The sequence below is a fragment of the Eretmochelys imbricata genome, chromosome 25 (genome assembly GCF_965152235.1).
Source record: "Eretmochelys imbricata isolate rEreImb1 chromosome 25, rEreImb1.hap1, whole genome shotgun sequence".
Lineage (NCBI taxonomy): Eukaryota > Metazoa > Chordata > Testudines > Cheloniidae > Eretmochelys > Eretmochelys imbricata.
The window spans coordinates 5,389,982-5,408,050 of NC_135596.1; the positions used below are offsets into that span (position 1 = coordinate 5,389,982).

General features: G+C 46.5%; 1 protein-coding gene across 3 annotated transcripts in view; it reads right to left on the minus strand.

Moving 5' to 3' along the window:
• MBD3 (methyl-CpG binding domain protein 3) overlaps positions 1-14,266 on the minus strand; it is a 36,273-nt gene extending 22,007 nt beyond the window's left edge. The window contains exon 1 of one of the 3 annotated variants that reach the window (XM_077842201.1): positions 14,168-14,266. In XM_077842201.1, coding sequence (XP_077698327.1) covers positions 14,168-14,223 — 56 coding nt within the window. In that variant the 5' untranslated portion in view covers positions 14,224-14,266. Of the gene's footprint in view, positions 1-13,054; positions 13,379-14,167 lie in introns of those variants that run through there. The other 2 variants (XM_077842202.1, XM_077842200.1) reach the window with 2 other exon arrangements.
• Positions 14,267-18,069: the final 3,803 nt, after the last annotated feature.

Sequence of the window (18,069 nt, forward strand, 5' to 3'; positions counted from 1 at the left end):
AGCCATTGATCACTACCCGTTGAGCCCAACAATCTAGCCAACTTTCTATCCACCTTATAGTCCATTCATCCAGCCCATACTTCTATAACTTGCTGGCAAGAATACCGTGGGAGACAGTGTCAAAAGCTTTGCTAAAGTCAAGGAACAACACGTCCACCGCTTTCCCCTCATCCACAGAGCCAATTATCTCATCATAGAAGGCAACTAGATTAGTCAGGCATGACTTGTCCTTGGTGAATCCATGCTGACTGTTCCTGATCACTTTCCTCTCCTCTAAGTGCTTCAGAATTGATTCCTTGAGGACATGCTCCATGATTTTTCCAGGGACTGAGGTGAGGCTGACTGGCTTGTAGTTCCCAGGATCCTCCTTCTTCCCTTTTTTAAAGATGGGCACTACATTAGCCTTTTTCCAGTCATCCGGGACCTCTCCCGATCGCCATGAGTTTTCAAAGATAATGCAATCACATCCGCCAACTCCTTTAGCACTCTCAGATGCAGCACATCCGGCCCCATGGACTTGTGCTCGTCCAGCTTTTCTAAATAGTCCCGAACCACTTCTTTCTCCACAGAGGGCTGGTCACCTCCTCCCCATGCTGTGCTGCCCAGTGCAGCAGTCTGGGAGCTGACCTTGTTTGTGAAGACAGAGGCAAAAAAAGCATTGAGTACATTAGCTTTTTCCACATCCTCTGTCACTAGGTTGCCTCCCTCATTCAGTAAGGGGCCCACACTTTCCTTGACTTTCTTCTTGTTGCTAACATACCTGAAGAAACCCTATGGCCTAGTAGGCTAATCTTCTCCCTCTTACAGTTACTGTGGAAGAGAGAGGGGAAGAACATGTTAACCTGTTCTACACATCAAGGGCCAAATTCAATTCAGGTTTATGGAAGGCACCCAAATTATACCAGGACTAAACTTGATCTTGAACATTCTGCTTCCAGCTCATTACCCACTAGTTCATGCAAAAGTATGTCGGTTTCCAAGCGTCAGTTCTCATGAGACTGTTATATTAGAACAGCAGCATGATCTTCACAGCACCTTTCTTTTTTCCCCCTCTTTGTGACACAGTTTTAATAATAAACTTCTGATTTCAGTTTGATTCTTAACTTTACAATGAGGTATTATGTAACAGGTTAGGAGGCAAGAAAATAAGTAGTTAATCTGTAAAGGGAAACAAAGTAAAAAAAACCCTTTCATTTTAATTAACAATAGAACAAATCAAAACTTTGAAAGACACTGCATTAAAGATGCACTTTTAAATGTCTGATTTTATGTGATGGACCACAGTCAAGCAAGTGTGCATCCATTGGCCCAATTGCTTTCTTGTTTTTTATATAAAACAAACGTATGGTTGTAATAAGTTACTAAATAATGGGCTGGATTCTCCTCAATTACAATGGTGAAAATCAGAAGTAAACCCACTGAAGTCAATAGAGCTATACCAATGCGAAATTGTGAGAAACAAGAAGTTTGCAAAAGAAAGTCATTTCCATGTAGCATTGTCCATTACAAAAATACATACAGCTCATCATTCAGTAGACTTCTCTCATTTATTCCCTAGCATCCTTATCATCAGTAGCAATCAAAACCTTAGTTTCCCGTTGTCATAAATATATAGGGATGGGTAATCACCTTTAAATCCCTCCTGGCCAGAGGAAAAACCCTTTCACCTGTAAAGGGTTAAGAAGCTAGGATAACCTCGCTGGCACCTGACCAAAATGACCAATGAAGAGACAAGATACTTTCAAAGCTGGACGGGGGGAGAAACAAAGGCTCTCTCGGTTGTTTTTGCCGGGACCAGAGCAGGAATGCAGGTCACAACTCCTGTAAAGGGCTAATAAGCAATCTAGTTAGATATGCATTAGATTCTGTTTTGTTTAAATAGCTAGTAAAATAAGTTGTGCTGAATGGAATGTATATTCCTGTTTTTGTGTCTTTTTGTAACTTAAGGTTTTGCCTAGAGGGATTCTCTATGTTTTGAATCTGATTACCCTTTAAGGTATTTACCATCCTGATTTTACAGAGGTGATTCTTTTACCTTTTCTTCAATTAAAAATTCTTCTTTTAAGAACTTAATTGCTTTTTCATTGTTCTGAAGATCCAAGGGTTTCGGTCTGTGTTCACCTATGCAAATTGGTGAGGATTTTTATGAAGCCTTCCCCAGGAAAGCGGGTGTAGGGTTTAGGAGGATTTTGGGGGGGAAAGACGTTTCCAAGAGGGCTCTTTCCCTGTTATATATTTGTTAGATGCTTGGTGGTGGAAGCAATAAAGTCCAGGGGCAAAAGGTAAAATAGTTTGTATCTTGGGGAAGTTTTAACCTAAGCTGGTAAAAATAAGTTTAGGGGGTTTTTCATGTAGGTCCCCACATCTGTACCCTAGAGTTCAGAGTGGGGAAGGAACTTTGACAAGTTCTGACCTGTATTCCTGCTCTGGTCCCAGCAAAAGCAACACACAGACCGAGAGAACCTTTGTTCCCCCCCCTTCATCTTTGAAAGGATCTTGTCTCCTCATTGGTCACTTTGGTCAGGTGCCAGCAAGGTTATCCCAGCTTCTTAACCCTTTACAGGCGAAAGGGTTTTTCCTCTGGCCAGGAGGGATTTAAAGGTGTTTACCCTTCCCTTTATATTTATGACACCCCTCTAGCCAGGTGGAGGACAATACCACATACGGAGTCACCAACTGCATACTATGGCTCATATATGGGAAATTTACATCTTCAGCCCATTTACATGCCTAGTAACATCCAAACCCCACATCGCTCAGACTCCGTGCAACAAAGCTAATATGCTAGCATGCACATTTAGTTTATAAAGAAAGGCCAGGTAACTTTTTCCGTGCACATATTTCTATGAAATAAAAAGATCAGCAGTGCTAGAAACAAATCTCTCAGTCATAGTATCCAGGTATCAAGCTTACCTTCTCTCACTAGCCTGGCAGTATACTCAATCCTGGATCTATTTGGACCAAACCTTCAGCGCTTGAAAGTTCTTCAAGTTCTTCTGTTATTTCTGGAATTATTCCACTTTCCCTAAAATCTAAGTTGGCATTTGCAGAACAGGTTTCAGTGGAGGTTATACAATTCCCTTTGTATCAGATGACACCCCAGCTTTCCTGGAGAACCTGAGGCACTTTTGTCCATTTGAAATTGAACCACTACAAGAAGAAGAATGGCCTTGAGTGCTAGACACAGCGCACAAGACTCCAAGGCACTGATGAGCATACTTGACTTTCTCGTGTCCCATAGACTATGCACTGACAGTCTGTCCAGATGAAACACTCAGTTGACAGTTGATGAACATGACTAGCACCAATTTCTGCAGAATCCAGGGTTGAAAGCCATCCTGTCTGGGACTATTAGGAGCATCAAACTTTAGTCCCTTGACCTTTGTCAGGACCATTTCCACGAGACAGACTGATGAAAAGGCACAATCCATTGACTGAGAAACCATTCTGGTTAACACCCCTTTTCCTAGTGGTACGAAAACAGGTAGCTTCTTGTTCAGCAGCGTGTGAAGACAGCTACCTACCTCTGGTGCCCCGGAATGTATGAAGTTCTGGTCTGCTGCTCTCTCATTTATTCAGGAGGATCTGTAACAGACTTATTCAATCTATGATCATGTTCTCTTTCCCTACCAAGTAGAATATGAATATCTTGTGGAACAGGAACAGAACCTCACACTTCCATATCTGTCATGACCCAGTGCCTCCTTATTTTTGTGGAACAAGCTGACTCAAGTTACCAAGACCATCTTTTGGAATCCCAGATCTCTGAAAGTCCTGCACGTGTACATGACCATTCTCATCTTCAGAACACTCATTTGCATCTATTCTTCATGGAGACATCAAGCTTTGTAGGTGTGGAGTTCCTTTCCATAGACTTCCCTTCTCAAGATAGCAACCATGAACACATCTATCATATGGGCAAGAAGTTTGGAAGTCCACTTCTAATTGCATAATGCCACTATACCCAGAGATCATCCATTACCCAATATGATGCAAAACCTCCAATCTTTTTTCCAATACAACTAGCAAAATATTTTAAGCCAGGCATGCCAACAAATGGTAACTGAAAGCTATTATCTGTAATACAGCACGCAAAGAGTCATAGTCCCGAGAGGAAATCAATCAGTTGGACTAGGTGGCAACTGATGACAGTTTGACCCATATTAAAAAAAGAGTCTGTTAGGAGAGCATGGTAATTCTTAATCCCAAAGCTACCTACCTTAGATACTATGCTGACTTATACCTGGTGGATGCTACAGAAACTAAGAGTCCAGTAATGGAGGTGGCAAAGACTCATAAATCCACTTGAGACACATACAGCAAGTTATCTGTTTTTCTAATTCTAGGAGGAACAGAAGATGGTCTAAATCACAAACCTTAAGGGTTTTTTTTTTTTTGAATCACTAACATTATTACTTTTTTTGTCTCAACTATAAACTATCGAAAAGGCTCAAACTGTTTTGCTAATTTGAGATTTTAACTAACAGAATTTGGGATCTCCAAGGTTTCTACTAAATGGCTAAGCATCTCTTGAAAATCTATATTTGTCAGGATCAAATGATGTAGGAATCCAGCAATGCAGGAGTAAAATAATCTCTAAGCAGAGTCATCTTCATATTGGAAAGACACCTTCTATTTATCAAAATCATCCTCTCAAGGGTCTTCTTTCAGGGCAACCAAAATGGAAAAAACCCCTTCTCAGTGGAGAAATTAACTCCCTTAAATGGTGCAAGGAAGAAGGAGCTGAAGAAATAAACTTCAGTCATGAGCAACAACAGATCAAATAGTCCAGAGGTGGGCAAACATCTGGCCCGTGGGACCCTCCTGCTCAGCCCTTGAGCTCCAGGCCAGGGAGGCTAGCCCCCGGCCCCTCCCCTGCTGTTCCCCCTCCCCTGCAGCCTCAGCTCTCCATGCTGCCAGCACTCTGGGTGGTGGGACTGCAAACTCCTGCCAGGCAGTGCGGCTGCAAGAGCCACCGGACTGCCCCAGTGCTCTAGAATGCGCAGCGGTGCGGCTGGCTCCAGCGGGGCGATGCGGCTGGCTCCAGCGGGGCGATGCGGCTGGCTCCAGCGGGGCGATGCGGCTGGCTCCAGCGGGGCGATGCGGCTGGCTCCAGCGGGGCGATGCGGCTGGCTCCAGCGGGGCGATGCGGCTGGCTCCAGCGGGGCGATGCGGCTGGCTCCAGCGGGGCGATGCGGCTGGCTCCAGCGGGGCGATGCGGCTGGCTCCAGCGGGGCGATGCGGCTGGCTCCAGCGGGGCGATGCGGCTGGCAGTCCTGGTGCTCTGAGTGGCATGGTAAGGGGGCAGGGAGCGGAGGGGTTGGATAAGGGGCAGAAGGTCTCGGGGAGGGGGGGCAGTCAGGGGACAGAGAGCAGGAGGCGGTTGGATAGGCGTGGGGTCCTGGAAGTGAGCGGTCAGCAGACAAGGAACTGGGGGGAGGGGGAGAGTTGGATGGGTCAGGAGTTCTGAACGGGGCAGTCAAGGGGTGGGAAGTGGGAGAGGGCGGAGGCCAGGCTGTTTGGGGAGGCACAGCCTTCCCTACCCGGCCCTCCATATAGTTTCAGAGCCCCGATGTGGCCCTCAGGCCAAAACGTTTGTCCACCCCTGAACAAGTCAAAGCCCACAGACTCTAGAAAAGGCAATGAGTAAAAAGAGATCCCACAGAGAACAAGATGGAATAAACAGATCTATCCCCTGAAAATCCTGGAAAGCTAGGGCTAGCATGAGTGAGAAAGCCAATATGACCAGTCTAGAAGTCTCACAAAAGACTTATGAAAACAAGAATAAAAGAGGCGTCCTTTGTCCCAGTCCAGATGGAACAAGGCTGACCCCAAAAACTCTTGGAACAGAGTCTTTGCTGTCATCAATGAAGTCAAAACAGATAACATTCAACCTGTGGAGAATCTCTGGCAGGGGAAGCAGAGTCATTCGCCCCATGAATCCAAAAGCTCTCAATTGTGAGATGCAAAGCGAGAAAACACTGAAGAAAGACCATGTCAAAATAGTGAACATCCCTTCTGGTGTAGAGCACAGGTAGAATCAAGGCACTTTAAAGTGAAATATCCTCATGAAATCTAATGTCAGCCACCCTGAATTCCTCTCTCTCTGTCTCTTACAATCTTAAGGATCTGACTGATGAGATTGAAAATAAGCCAGTCTTTTTTCCTCCTGCCTGCCAGTCTCCAAAATAAAGATGGAAGAGTCAGCAGCATAACCCCCTGCTTTTATCAGAGCTCTCAGCAATAGCGGCAAGTGTTCACAAGCCAAAGATATCACAAATCTTACAGAAGGCCCAGTTTGAAACAAAAGACTCAGATCCAGTGGTCTTGCTTGCAGTCACACTGACTTCTCTGGAAGGAGTTTCAGCTTGTTTTCTTGATCCCAACATGCTTGAAGAGTAAAGGCTGAGAATGTCTGAAAAAGTAATCTTCCCGTCTTACAAAGGGGTGTTCCATAACAGATTTTAGCACTGAAGGCCTTGTACTGTTTGAAATTAGACTTTGTGCCTGCACCAGCCAGAACAGACCTTGACAGTCTCTCATCTGAACTTTTAGCTGGGGCACTAATTGGCACCACCTGCGCTGGAACCTGCCACTTCATTTGGTGTTATCCATCAGAAGCTACTGCTAGAGAGATGTGAGACATGAGAGGAACAAAAATACCAAAGTTAGCCAGAGAGCTGACTGCATGTATTATGGGGCTGGCTGAGACTCCAAAGAATCAAGTATGCATCAGATGTATTGAACAATATCCTGTGCCAAGGACACAATCCCTAGCACCTGCTCTAACTCATTCTAAGTAGAAACCTGAAGAGTGAAGCAACTTCTACTCACAACTGAAAGTAGCCTACAAAAGCATCCTACTACAGTTCTGAAGATGCCTCTGACCAAATCCCCAGAGGTGAAGATATTGGGCTTGGTCCAAAGTGCTAAAAAGGCATCTAAGTGCTGGAAAAAAACTATTTTATTCTAAGTATATGCCTTGAAAACAAAAAAGGGATACTGTACCTAGTGTCTTGTTTGAAGAGCACTGAAAGATCAGAGCCAACGCTGTAACAGTTAGAAGCCAGTGAGAAGCTCATTCACTAACCACAATCAGAAAGTAACTGGTGGAGGGTTCTGGGGCCTCAGAGATTGTTGTAGCTGGAGCATGCTCAGTAGGACACAGCCCTTGAGACAGCCTACAGGTACCTCAGAGGGTCAAAAAAACCTAAGCACTAGTGGAGTTTTCCACTTGACTTGCTCTGGAGGCATGAGACTCAGGAGTGGTAATTCTGTGTTTATGCCTTTTTTGGCTGCTTTGAAGACACACAAGTTTTTTTCTTTATAGATTCCATAGTTTTCCCCTCCCCGCTTTGCAGCTCACCAAAAATTTCAAGATTTGCCAAGCATTAATGTTTTTGAAACTAAACGAATTGGAAGCATCCCAAACAAAGGGGCAACAATTATACACGTTTTGATATGAAGTTTTAGAAGTTTGGAAATATCTCTTCCTGAAAAAGTTACACTATCAGCAAGCAACCTGCTATATTACCGTGATAATTAATTTGTAGATGGGCTTCTTGGCACTTTACCAACTACTAAAAAGAAAGGAATTGCAAAGGGACAAATGATTTTTTATGCTTGTCCATCAAAAGGTATATCACATTATCTGCTTTCATGGCTTGCCTCAGCACTAACAAAAACAGAAAAAGGGAAGCATTTCCCCAGAAACAGAAAGTCTCATTAGCTATTCACAGACTTTCTGGGTGCAGATTACAATGAATGCATCACAGCCTATTCAAGGGTCAGCAACTGCCAGGTGCCTGCTCTATATGTGCAGCTCATCCTTTGTTTCATTCTCATTACATTCTTAAGAAGAGAACTGACTGCAAGCTCAAACTCATTCCCATTCCCTTCCACCTCTCCTGTTAAGCAAGTTTCCTCCCCTCCTCCTTCCCCTTTAAGCATATACAGTACCAAATAGAGATTCATAGAACTTGATTGAAATGCAAAGGACAGAGGGGGGAGGGGAAAAAAAAAACCAAACAAAAAAAAACACAACAACCAGATCTTGCCTACTTTTAAGGAAATGGGAGACAGGAACCTGGGTACAAACTGTGACCACATGCAGCTGTCTAAAGCCTCAACCTCCCGCACCCCATCTGAGAAACAGAAAGCCACAAAAAAAATTTTTTTACACCGCATTTGTTACAATACATAAAATGCTTCTTTCCTCCTCTTGCACTTGCTGCATTACAACTTGTCATCCTCAGACTGTGCATTCAAGTTCTTTAGCAATACAATCAAAGTTGTTTTCTCTTGCAGCAGTTGTATGTCTGAACACAACGTTCTGAGCACTCAGCTCACCAGAACAGGTGTTGTATGCCCCCATGCCACCTCCCTAGCACATTCATCCCTAGTAGTAGGCATCACTCTTGCTAGCTGAAGTTGGCTGCTAAGTACTCCTCTATATCTCTGCCTTCCATCACACCCCACCTCTGAAGGCATATTTCATTTGGACAACATGACCCTTAAACTGCAGTGGGTACTAGGTGACCCCAATTCTCCAGCTTCCCCTGTCCCTAACACCACATTCGACTACAGTAATAAATATCACCACCGGCTACAAAGACAACTGGGTACAAAGGTTACGTGTCCCCCACCTGCCTCTTCTACAATTCCTCACGTGCCTAATGCTCCCTCGGGTTTCCCCTCTCTAACTGCACACTACTCCTAGCTCAGTTCAGTACTCCTACTCAGCACACTACTCCTAGCTCAACTCCCGTACTATGGGCATTTCTCTTCTGCTCAGTGCACTGGCGCCCCCTACATGGCCAAGCTCCTACAGTCGCATATTGTAAAACTGTTAACACACTCTTGCCAGCAGATCCATGCAGTGGTGTTCCCTGCTCCTTAGTAATAGGCCTCATTCTGACCAATGACTTCATGTAGCTTGAACCCCCTGCACTCAAATAACACATAGGGCACATTCACCCAGACTTTAACAAGTTACCATACACCCATTAGCCTACAGATAAATAAAAAAAGATGAGGGGCAGATCTGTAGCAAGGTAGTGAACTAAAGAAGCCAAGTCCACTTTTATAAGAGCTCCTGTGAGACCCATTTACAGCGGAATAACTGGAAAGCATGGTTCACGTGAGGCATTATACGAGCCTCACTTTGGGAGTGAAGGGCTACCAGCAGTTTTACCTAGAGAGGTATTTCTCAGAAAAATTTTACCAAAACTATATTCCCTCCCAGACTGGGTTGATTTTTTATGTATGTTGGTTGATGCACTGTGGGGGCAAGAAACTCACAAATAAATGAATGTTATGGGGTTGACTGATACAGAGTTGTTTGGGGAATGCCTTTCTAGACAAAACTCCTAAAAGGAAATGCTTCTGAGGAATCTCTCTCATGACAAAACTGATCACTCTCTCTCTCTTCCTGGTCTCCAAAGTGAGACTTTTGGAATTTCAGGCAGTGCCTGAAACCATTTGCAGGTGAACCATTCCCTTGCCTCAATATTATTCTGCTCCATTTAGGCCCAAAAAGATCTCTTACAAAAGCAGACACAGCTGCTCTCTCAGTTCTTTTAGTTCTGAAGTCACTACTCTGTCACAAGCCACACCCTGGTGAGAAACCCAGCCCCCTCACAACCAGCTGCTGGGAAGTGGGAGGTTGCTGCTAGAATTCCATCCATGAACCATGCTTAGGGGAGAGCCTAATCTCCAACCAGACTCTGACTAGTAATGTCAGACACCCAATTCCAGGCTGACCCTGGACAGTGGAATGCCTCCTCTCTCCCTATACAAACACATTCACTCTCCGCAAAAGGGAAACTTTTACATAAAGAGTTAATTTCTAACTTGTGATTACAGAGAAAACCTTCCAAACACAAAACTACTGTACAATCCTCTTATCCTGAAGAGCACTTCAGAGAAGTACTAACTGCCACCACCATTCAACTCAGATGAGTGTTAATTCTTAAGTCTAATGATGGCACAAAGGGCTTGTATTCCAATCATTTTGGTGCACAATATCTAACTTCCATGAACAAATTACTGGAATTATACGTATACAATATGTAACTGAACACACAAATGGTCAGCTAAACAAATGTCAAAAATGCAGAGGTGTTAAAAGTGACATGAGTATTTTTTCCACACTGTGGGCTGGTCTACATTAGAAAATGAATATTGACCCAGCTACTCAATTTACAGTGGCAGTCAAAAAAGCTAACGGAATGTTAGAAACCATTAGGAAAGGGGTAGATATTAAGACAGAAAATTATCATAATGCCTCTATATAAATCCATGATATGCCCACATCTTGTACACTGCATGCAGATCTGGTCACCCCATCTCAGAAAAGACATACTGGAATTGGAAAAGGTACAGAGAAGGCAACAAAATTGATTAAGATTATGGAACAGCTTCCACATGAAAAGAAATTAAAAAGCCTGGGACTTTTCAGGCTGGAAAAGGGACGGCTAAGGGGGAATATGATAGAGGTCTATAAAATCTTGTGGAGAAAGTGAATATGGAAATGTTATTTACTCCTTCACAACACACAAGAACTAGGAGTCAACCAATGAAATTAACAGGCAGCAAGTTTAAAACAAACAAAAGAAAGTACTTCTTCACACACCGCAGGGTCAACCTGTGGAACTCTTTGCGAGGGGATGTTGTGAAGGCTAAAACTATAACAGGGTTCAAAAAAGAACTAGGTAAGTTCCTGCAGGAACTGACTATTAGCCAGGACCAATGACTATTAGCCAGGATAGGCAGTGATGCAACATCATGCTCTGAATGTCCCTAGCCTCTGTTTGCCACAAGCTGTGAGTGGATGACAGGGGATGGGTCATTTGATGACTGTCTGTTCTGTTCATTCCCTCTGAAGTACCAGGCATTGGCCACTGTTGGAAAACAGGATACTGGGTTGGATGGACCATTGGTCTAACCTAGTATGGCCATTTTTACGTTGCTCAAGCCCACGGCTGTGAAAAATCCACACCCCTGAGCAATAGAGTTAAGCGGACCTAAGCCCCCATGTATGCAGCACTAGGTCAAAGGAAGAATTCTTCAGACAAGCCCCAGGGCTCTCTCTCACTATAGGCACTACAGTGCTGCAGCTGTAGCACCATAATGTAGATACTTCCTACAATGGTGGAAGTGGTTTTTCCATCGCTGTAATTAATCCAACTCTCTGAGAGGCAGTAGCTAAGTCTACACCGGGAGTTAGGTCAGCAGTGTGATTTTTTCACAACCCTAAGAAACACAGCTAGGATGACCTAAATTTGAAGTATAGACCTGGTCTTAGTAATGCAGAATGCAACAGTAACTAAAAGCTTAGTTATTGCATAAAAGCTGTATTATACCTTCTATCTTCTGCAAATTGACATATCTGGAAAATTCACTGTAGACAAATGGAAGGTGCCCTTAATTTTGTAAGCCCAGCCCTCAGGCTCCTGAACTAGTAGGTATATCTCACACATTTTGAGCAGCGGACTCAAACTGCTAAAAAGAGGTCTTTTCTTTCTCCTGCAGAAACTATGAGCAACAATAGAAGGGCTTCAGAGAAGCAGCCATGTTCGTCTGTATTCGCAAAAAAAAAAAAAAAAAAAGAGTACTTGTGGCACCTTAGAGACTAACAAATTTATTTGAGCATAAGCTCTTGTGAGCTACAGCTCACTTCACTGGTTGCATAGAAGGGCTGACATTTTCAATCTATATACTCAGGAAGATGACATTGCATTGATTTATACTCAGTCCAAGTCTGAAAGGTCTCTTCATAGCCATAACGGTTAGATTTTAGAACTGAAACCTATGATTTTGCAGAAGTTGATGGTGTACATCTCTTTACTCTTCAGGGCCAAAATCCCTATCTGCCAGCTCAGTGCAGTAGGTGAACTCATGCTGCACTCCTCTGCTCAACACCCTCCCTGCCCCCCACAGCTATTCTACTTCAACTATAAGATACCATCATCACGACAGGTTTGGCAGGTCCTGGGTGCAGTGGTACTGCCCTTGTGAATTCCCTGTGGGCACTATGTCCCACCTACAGAAATGTAACACATACAACTACATTAATATACATGATTCTGGCAGAGTGGGCAGCTCATCCATACCACATGCTTCCCCCAACAGCACAGTCACTGATGGTAACAGATTTCATGCTAACAGAGCAGGTTGAGGCCTCCCCCCAGGACTCTACAGCACATTCATCTTTAGTAACAGACATCACAGAAGCAGGGCAAATCGTTCCTGACCACCCCCTGCCCCCGATCTCATAACAGGCTTGCCTACAGAAATAGGTATCACTGTGACAGGGCAGGTAGCCCCTCCCCGGACACAATGGCTCACCCTGCAACCACTCTACAGCATATTCACATATAGCAACTGATAACACTATCGGCATTGCCTTAAGGTCCCATATTCTTCCTGCAACATCCACCTCCATGGCAGAGTTACCTACAGAGACAGACATTAGTAGGTCAGCCTTTCTTCCCCCTACTCTCCCAACTCAGTGGGCTCTAACAGCACATGCGTTTATAGCAAGCTATTGCTCTGGACCCCATGGCCCCCTGCGGCACATTCACCTAAGGTAACAGACACCAGTGCAGAAGGAGGATATTGGGGGGCTGCTCACCCAGCCACACTGGTGTCTACTACTACAGAAGAATGTGCCATCTGCTACCTATAACAATGTGGTAGGGTGGGTGCCCAACCCCACCGCACGCTCACTTATAGTGACAGACATCACTGGGTAGGGCAGATGCTTCCCACCCCATGGTCCCCCCAGCCCCCCAATGGTACATTCACCTATAGTAATAAATATTAGTGGACCAGGAAGGACAGGCTCCCTGTACCCCTCAGGCCCAACAGCACCTATATAAGAGACATCTGACAGGGCAGGGGTTCCCCCCAGACCACCTACTGTACCTTCACTTATTGCAACAGACATCGGAGGCAGCTCCCGGCCCCCATAGCACAGTCACCTAGCGTAACGCATGGCTGCGGCAGGGCGGGCGGCCCCCGGCACCCCATGGCCCCCCCATGGCACATTCACCTATAGTAATAGACATCACTCTTGCCGGCTGAGAGCCCCGACTTTCTGGTCACTTCTTCCCTTTTCCATCCCTGCGGGAGGGCTGAGCACTCCCACCTCTTCCGCTCCATCTCCGCCGGGGCTCGGCCTGCGCTGGCTCCCTCCTCGCTCCGCCGCGATCACTGAGCAGCCGCCGCCGCCGGCTCCCAGGCTAGTTCCACCGGCTGTTCCCGGCCGCCGCGCACTCCTCCCGCCGCGGGCAGCGCCGGCTCTTCCCTGCTGCGGCTACTCACTCCTTCCCCCGCCGCGACGGCGCCGGCTGCTGGGTCCGCCCCCCGCCCGCGAGAGGTGACGGCTCTGGTGGCTGTTCCAGTCTCCCGCTCACCACAGCGTCGCCCCCTCCGCCACAGGCTGTTCTTCTGTGCTTACCTCCTCCCCCTACCAACCGAGACGCAGCTGTTCCGCTCTCTGTTCACCACCACCCCCAAGCGGCGCCGCGGCCCTTACTCCCCCCGCCCCCTGCCACCTCTTGAACGCGGCTGTCGCTGTTCCTCTCTCTTTTCGCTCCCCCCTCCACCGGAGCCGCAACCCCTCACTGCTCCTGTCTCGCCTCAGCTGTTCCACTCTCCTTCCCTCCCCCCGAGAGACGCTGGGGCTACTACCCCCTGCCTGAGCGGCGCGCGCGGCGGCCGTTACTCCCCCTCCCGACAGCGCGGCGCGCGGTGGCCGTTGCTCCGCCCCCTCGGCGCCAAGGTGGGGAGGGGGAGACAGACCACCCTGTATCCCTCCGCCCAGAGAGACCGCGTGCAGCGCGCGCTGCTCAGCTATATAGTCCCCTCCTGAGAGGAGGGGGCGGGTGACCTGCGGGGGGGGGGGAGAGGCCCAGCCCCACAGACCAGTGACCCACACGTCACCCCCTACCCCTCACACAGCCCCCACCCAAAGCCCTCCACAGGGCCCCCAGCCTCGGCAGCGACCCCATCTCCCCCGGTACCCCCCTCCCTCAGTGACCCCCACCCCGTCATCCCCCAGCGCCAGTCTCCCCCGGGACCTCCGCCCCATACGGTCCCCACATCCGCCCCCCACTGACCCCTGACCCCCCCCCCGGTGCAGCACGGCCCCGCGCCCCCTTACCCCAGAGCCGGCCGCCCCTGGCCGCCTCTGTGTCCCGGCAGATCCGCCCTGGGCATCTTCCCTCCGCCCGCCCCTGGCCGGAGTGAGGGCGAGCCCAGCTCCCCGCGCGGCCAGGGGGCAGGGGCCCCCTTCCTCCCCGCCCGCTGGCGCCCCCTGCGGGCTCGGCCCCGCGCCGCGCCGCGCCCGGCTCGCTGCCCCCTGCGGGCCCGGCCCCCACGCGGCGCCCCGAACAGGCGGCCCCAGGGGGCCTGGGCTGAGGCCCGCGGGGAGCCGGTGGCGGGTGGGTGTCTCTCCCGAGGACCCATCGCCTCTGCCCAGAGGCAGATCGGCGTCTCCTCTAGGGACCCCTGGCCTCTGCCCAGAGAGGGGGTCCTGTCACCACTGCCTGGAGACGGGGCGGGGGCATACCTTGCCCAGGGACCTCGCTCCTCTGCCTGGAGAGCATCTCGCCCAGGGACCTGTCGCTTCTGCCTGGAGACGGCGGCCTGTCTCCTTGAGGAACTTGTTGCCTTTGCTCGGAGCAAAGGGGAGTATTGTAGGCCATTTAGCCCCTACTTTGGCCACCCCTGAAATACAGAGCCAGAGGAGGAACAGGCCTGGTTTGGTTTGCACAGGGCTGGTCATTAGAGGCTGTTTTCTAGGAACAGGGTTTTTTTGGTCCTTTTTGTCCCAGGGATCCGTACTGGGCCCAGTCCTATTTAACGTATTCATAAACAATCTGGAAAAAGGGGTAAACAGTGAGGTGGCAAAATGTGCAGATGATACAAAACTACTCAAGACAGATAAGTCCCAGGCAGACTGCAAAGAGCTACAAAAGGATCTCACAAAACTGGGTGACTGGGCAACAAAATGGCAGATTAAATTTAATGTTGATAAATGCAAAGTAGTGCACATTGGAAAACATAATCCCAGCTATACATATACAATGATGGGGTCTAAATTAGCTGTTACCACTCAAGAAAGAGATCTTGGAGTCATTGTGGATAGTTCTCTGAAGTCATCCACTCAATGTGCAGGGGCAGTCCAAAAAACAAATAGAATGTTGGGAATCATCAAGAAAGGGTAGATAATAAATCCATGGTACACCCACACCTTCAATACTGCGTGCAGATGTGGTCATCCCATCTCAAAAAAGATATATTGGAATTGGAAAAGGTTCAGAAAAGGGCAACAAAAATGATTAGGGGTATAGTACGGCTTTCGTATGAGGAGAGATTAATAAGACTGGGACTTTTCAGCTTGGGAAAGAGGCAACTAAGGGGGGATATGACAGAGGTCTATAAAATCATGAGCGGTATAGAGAAAGTAAATGAAGTGTTATATACTCCTCATAGTACAAGAACAAGGGGCCACCAAATGAAATTAATAGGTAGCAGGTTTAAAACAAACACAAGAAAGTATTTTTTCACGCAACGCACTGTCAACCTCTGGAACTCCTTGCCAGAGGGTGTTGTGAAGGCCAATATGATAACAGGGTTCAAAAGGGAGCTAGATAGATTCATGGAAGATAGGTCCATCAATGGCTATTAGCCAGGATGGGCAGGAATGGTGTCCCTAGCCTCTGTTTGCCAGAATTGGGATTGGATGACAGGGCATGGATCTATGAAAACCTGTCTGTTTATTCCCTTTGGGGCACCTGCCATTGGCTAATGTCAGAGAACAGGATACTGGGCTTGATGGATCTTTGGTCTGACCCAGTATGGCCGTTCTTATGTTCTTATCTCTTTGTTGATGGTTGTAGGCTGCATGTGTGACAGTGAATCCCCCTTTCACCTGATAAATCAGTGGTCAGCTCCAAAAATAGTTTCAGTACTTGCCTGCATGGATCCTCACTGTTGGCATGTGCACACATTGGGTGCACCAGCTCAGAACTTTTTGAGTAGGCACATCTATTGGGCTGTTCAGATACTTTGCCTGTGTCCTGAGGCCTTCCCAGCCCCATGGTGGGTATATCCCCAACTAGAAAAGGAGTATTAGTGGCACCTTAGAGACTAACCAATTTATTTGAGCATAAGCTTTCATGGGCTACAACTCACTTCATTGGATGCTGTAGCTCACGAAAGCTTATGCTCAAATAAATTGGTTAGTCTCTAAGGTGCCACTGGTACTCCTTTTCTTTTTGCGAATACAGACTAACACAGCTGCTACTCTGAAATATATCCCCAACTGTCACTCAGATCCTTCTGACCACAGTCCTATTTAAACATTCATTACTTCCTCTACCTATCTCTGTAGAACAGCTGGTCTGGAGGCTTTTGGTAGTTTTACTCATATTACTTTAAAAAAAAAAAAAAGATATGGCTCTCTTACTGGTTTCCACTTACCTTATATGGCAAGCAGCAGGAGATCAAGGAAGGATATGAGCAGCATATATTATGTGCAAGTCCAAAGGGCAGGAAAAATCCAGTATCCCAAGCATGTTGAGCTCAAGTTGTCCAGCCTATGTGACAGGAGTTCAAAACTACTGTAGAGGCTAACAACTTATGTTCTGGGGGATAGTTGATTAATATATGTATTTGTTTCTTCTTGGTGGGAGAGATTATTATCTTTTAAGATCTATGACTACTCTGCCTCTAATTAATGCAGCATAGAGCTCTCTGTTTTTTCTAAAGGCATTCACTCTCTAGAGGGGCTTTTAAAAAAAGTAGTTTTGTATGTAGCACTGGTTTCTTTTTGTAGGTACTTATGAAATGTCTTGCTCTACAATTATTTCCAGAAAGCTTGCATGAGTGGATTGGAAGATATGTGTAGTAATTAGAGCTGATCAAAAAATGCCAGTTCTTTTTACAGGAAATGTACAATAAAAATATCTTCAGGTCTTTGGTTAAAAAAATAAAACCAACCAAACAAAAACTTGAAACTTTTACTGAAAAACATTCGTTGACACAAAAAAAAACCCAGAACATTTTGACCAAAATAAGTATTTTCTGCAAAAATGTTTGTTTTGGGTGAAAAGTCATTTTGTCCAAACACGTTTCCACAAAAATACTGTTACCAGCTCTAGCAGTAACTTTCCCCATCGTGATGAATAAAGAATGGTTACTTACCCTACAGTAACTGTGGTTCTTTGAGATGCGTTGTTCATACAGATTCCACTGTTGGTGTGAATACGCCCTATGTGCTCAAAAGCAGATTCTTTTTGGTTAGTCCACTGGGGCACTGAGGCCATGTCTGCATCCTAGATGCTCTTGTTCCCCTCTCTCAAGGGCATAAAGCGTAGAGCGGGCTCGACTGCCTCTCAGTTCTTTTGCCAATATAGAATCCCTTAGGAATAGGACTCCACATTAGTGGGGAAGGAGAGTGGGTCATGGAATCTGTGTTGGTAACACATGGAGAACCATAGTTACTGTAGGGTAAGTAACTCTTCTTTCTTCTCCATGTGACTGTCCACACAGATTTCACTCTTGGTGTCTGTTTGCTTGGAGGTGGGAATGAAGAGTTCTACGTGAAGAGTAATTTCAGGATAGCCCTACTGAAATTTGATGGATGCAATCAATCTAGTGCAGTGGTTTTCAACCTGTCATCCAAAGGGGTCTGCACCTCCATTTGAAACTTTTTAGGGGTCCACAAATGAAAAAGGTTGAAAACCACTGCCCTAGTGGAATGAATTCTGCTATGGCCAGGGGCTTTTCCTGGCTAACTTGTAGCAAATTCTTATGCAGTCTGATTCCCACTCAGATAAGATCTGAGTGGATATAAGTTGCTCTTTGACTCTGTCTGAAAAATACATCAGATAGTCTAGGTGTGTCCCTGAATGGATTTGTTCTATCCAAATAAAAAGTCAACATTCTCACAGCAATTAGTGTATGAAGTTTCACTTCAGCAGGGGTAGAGAGCCTTAGGAAAGAAAACCAGGAGGTGAATGGACTGCTTTATGTGGAATTTTGAAACCACTTTGGGCA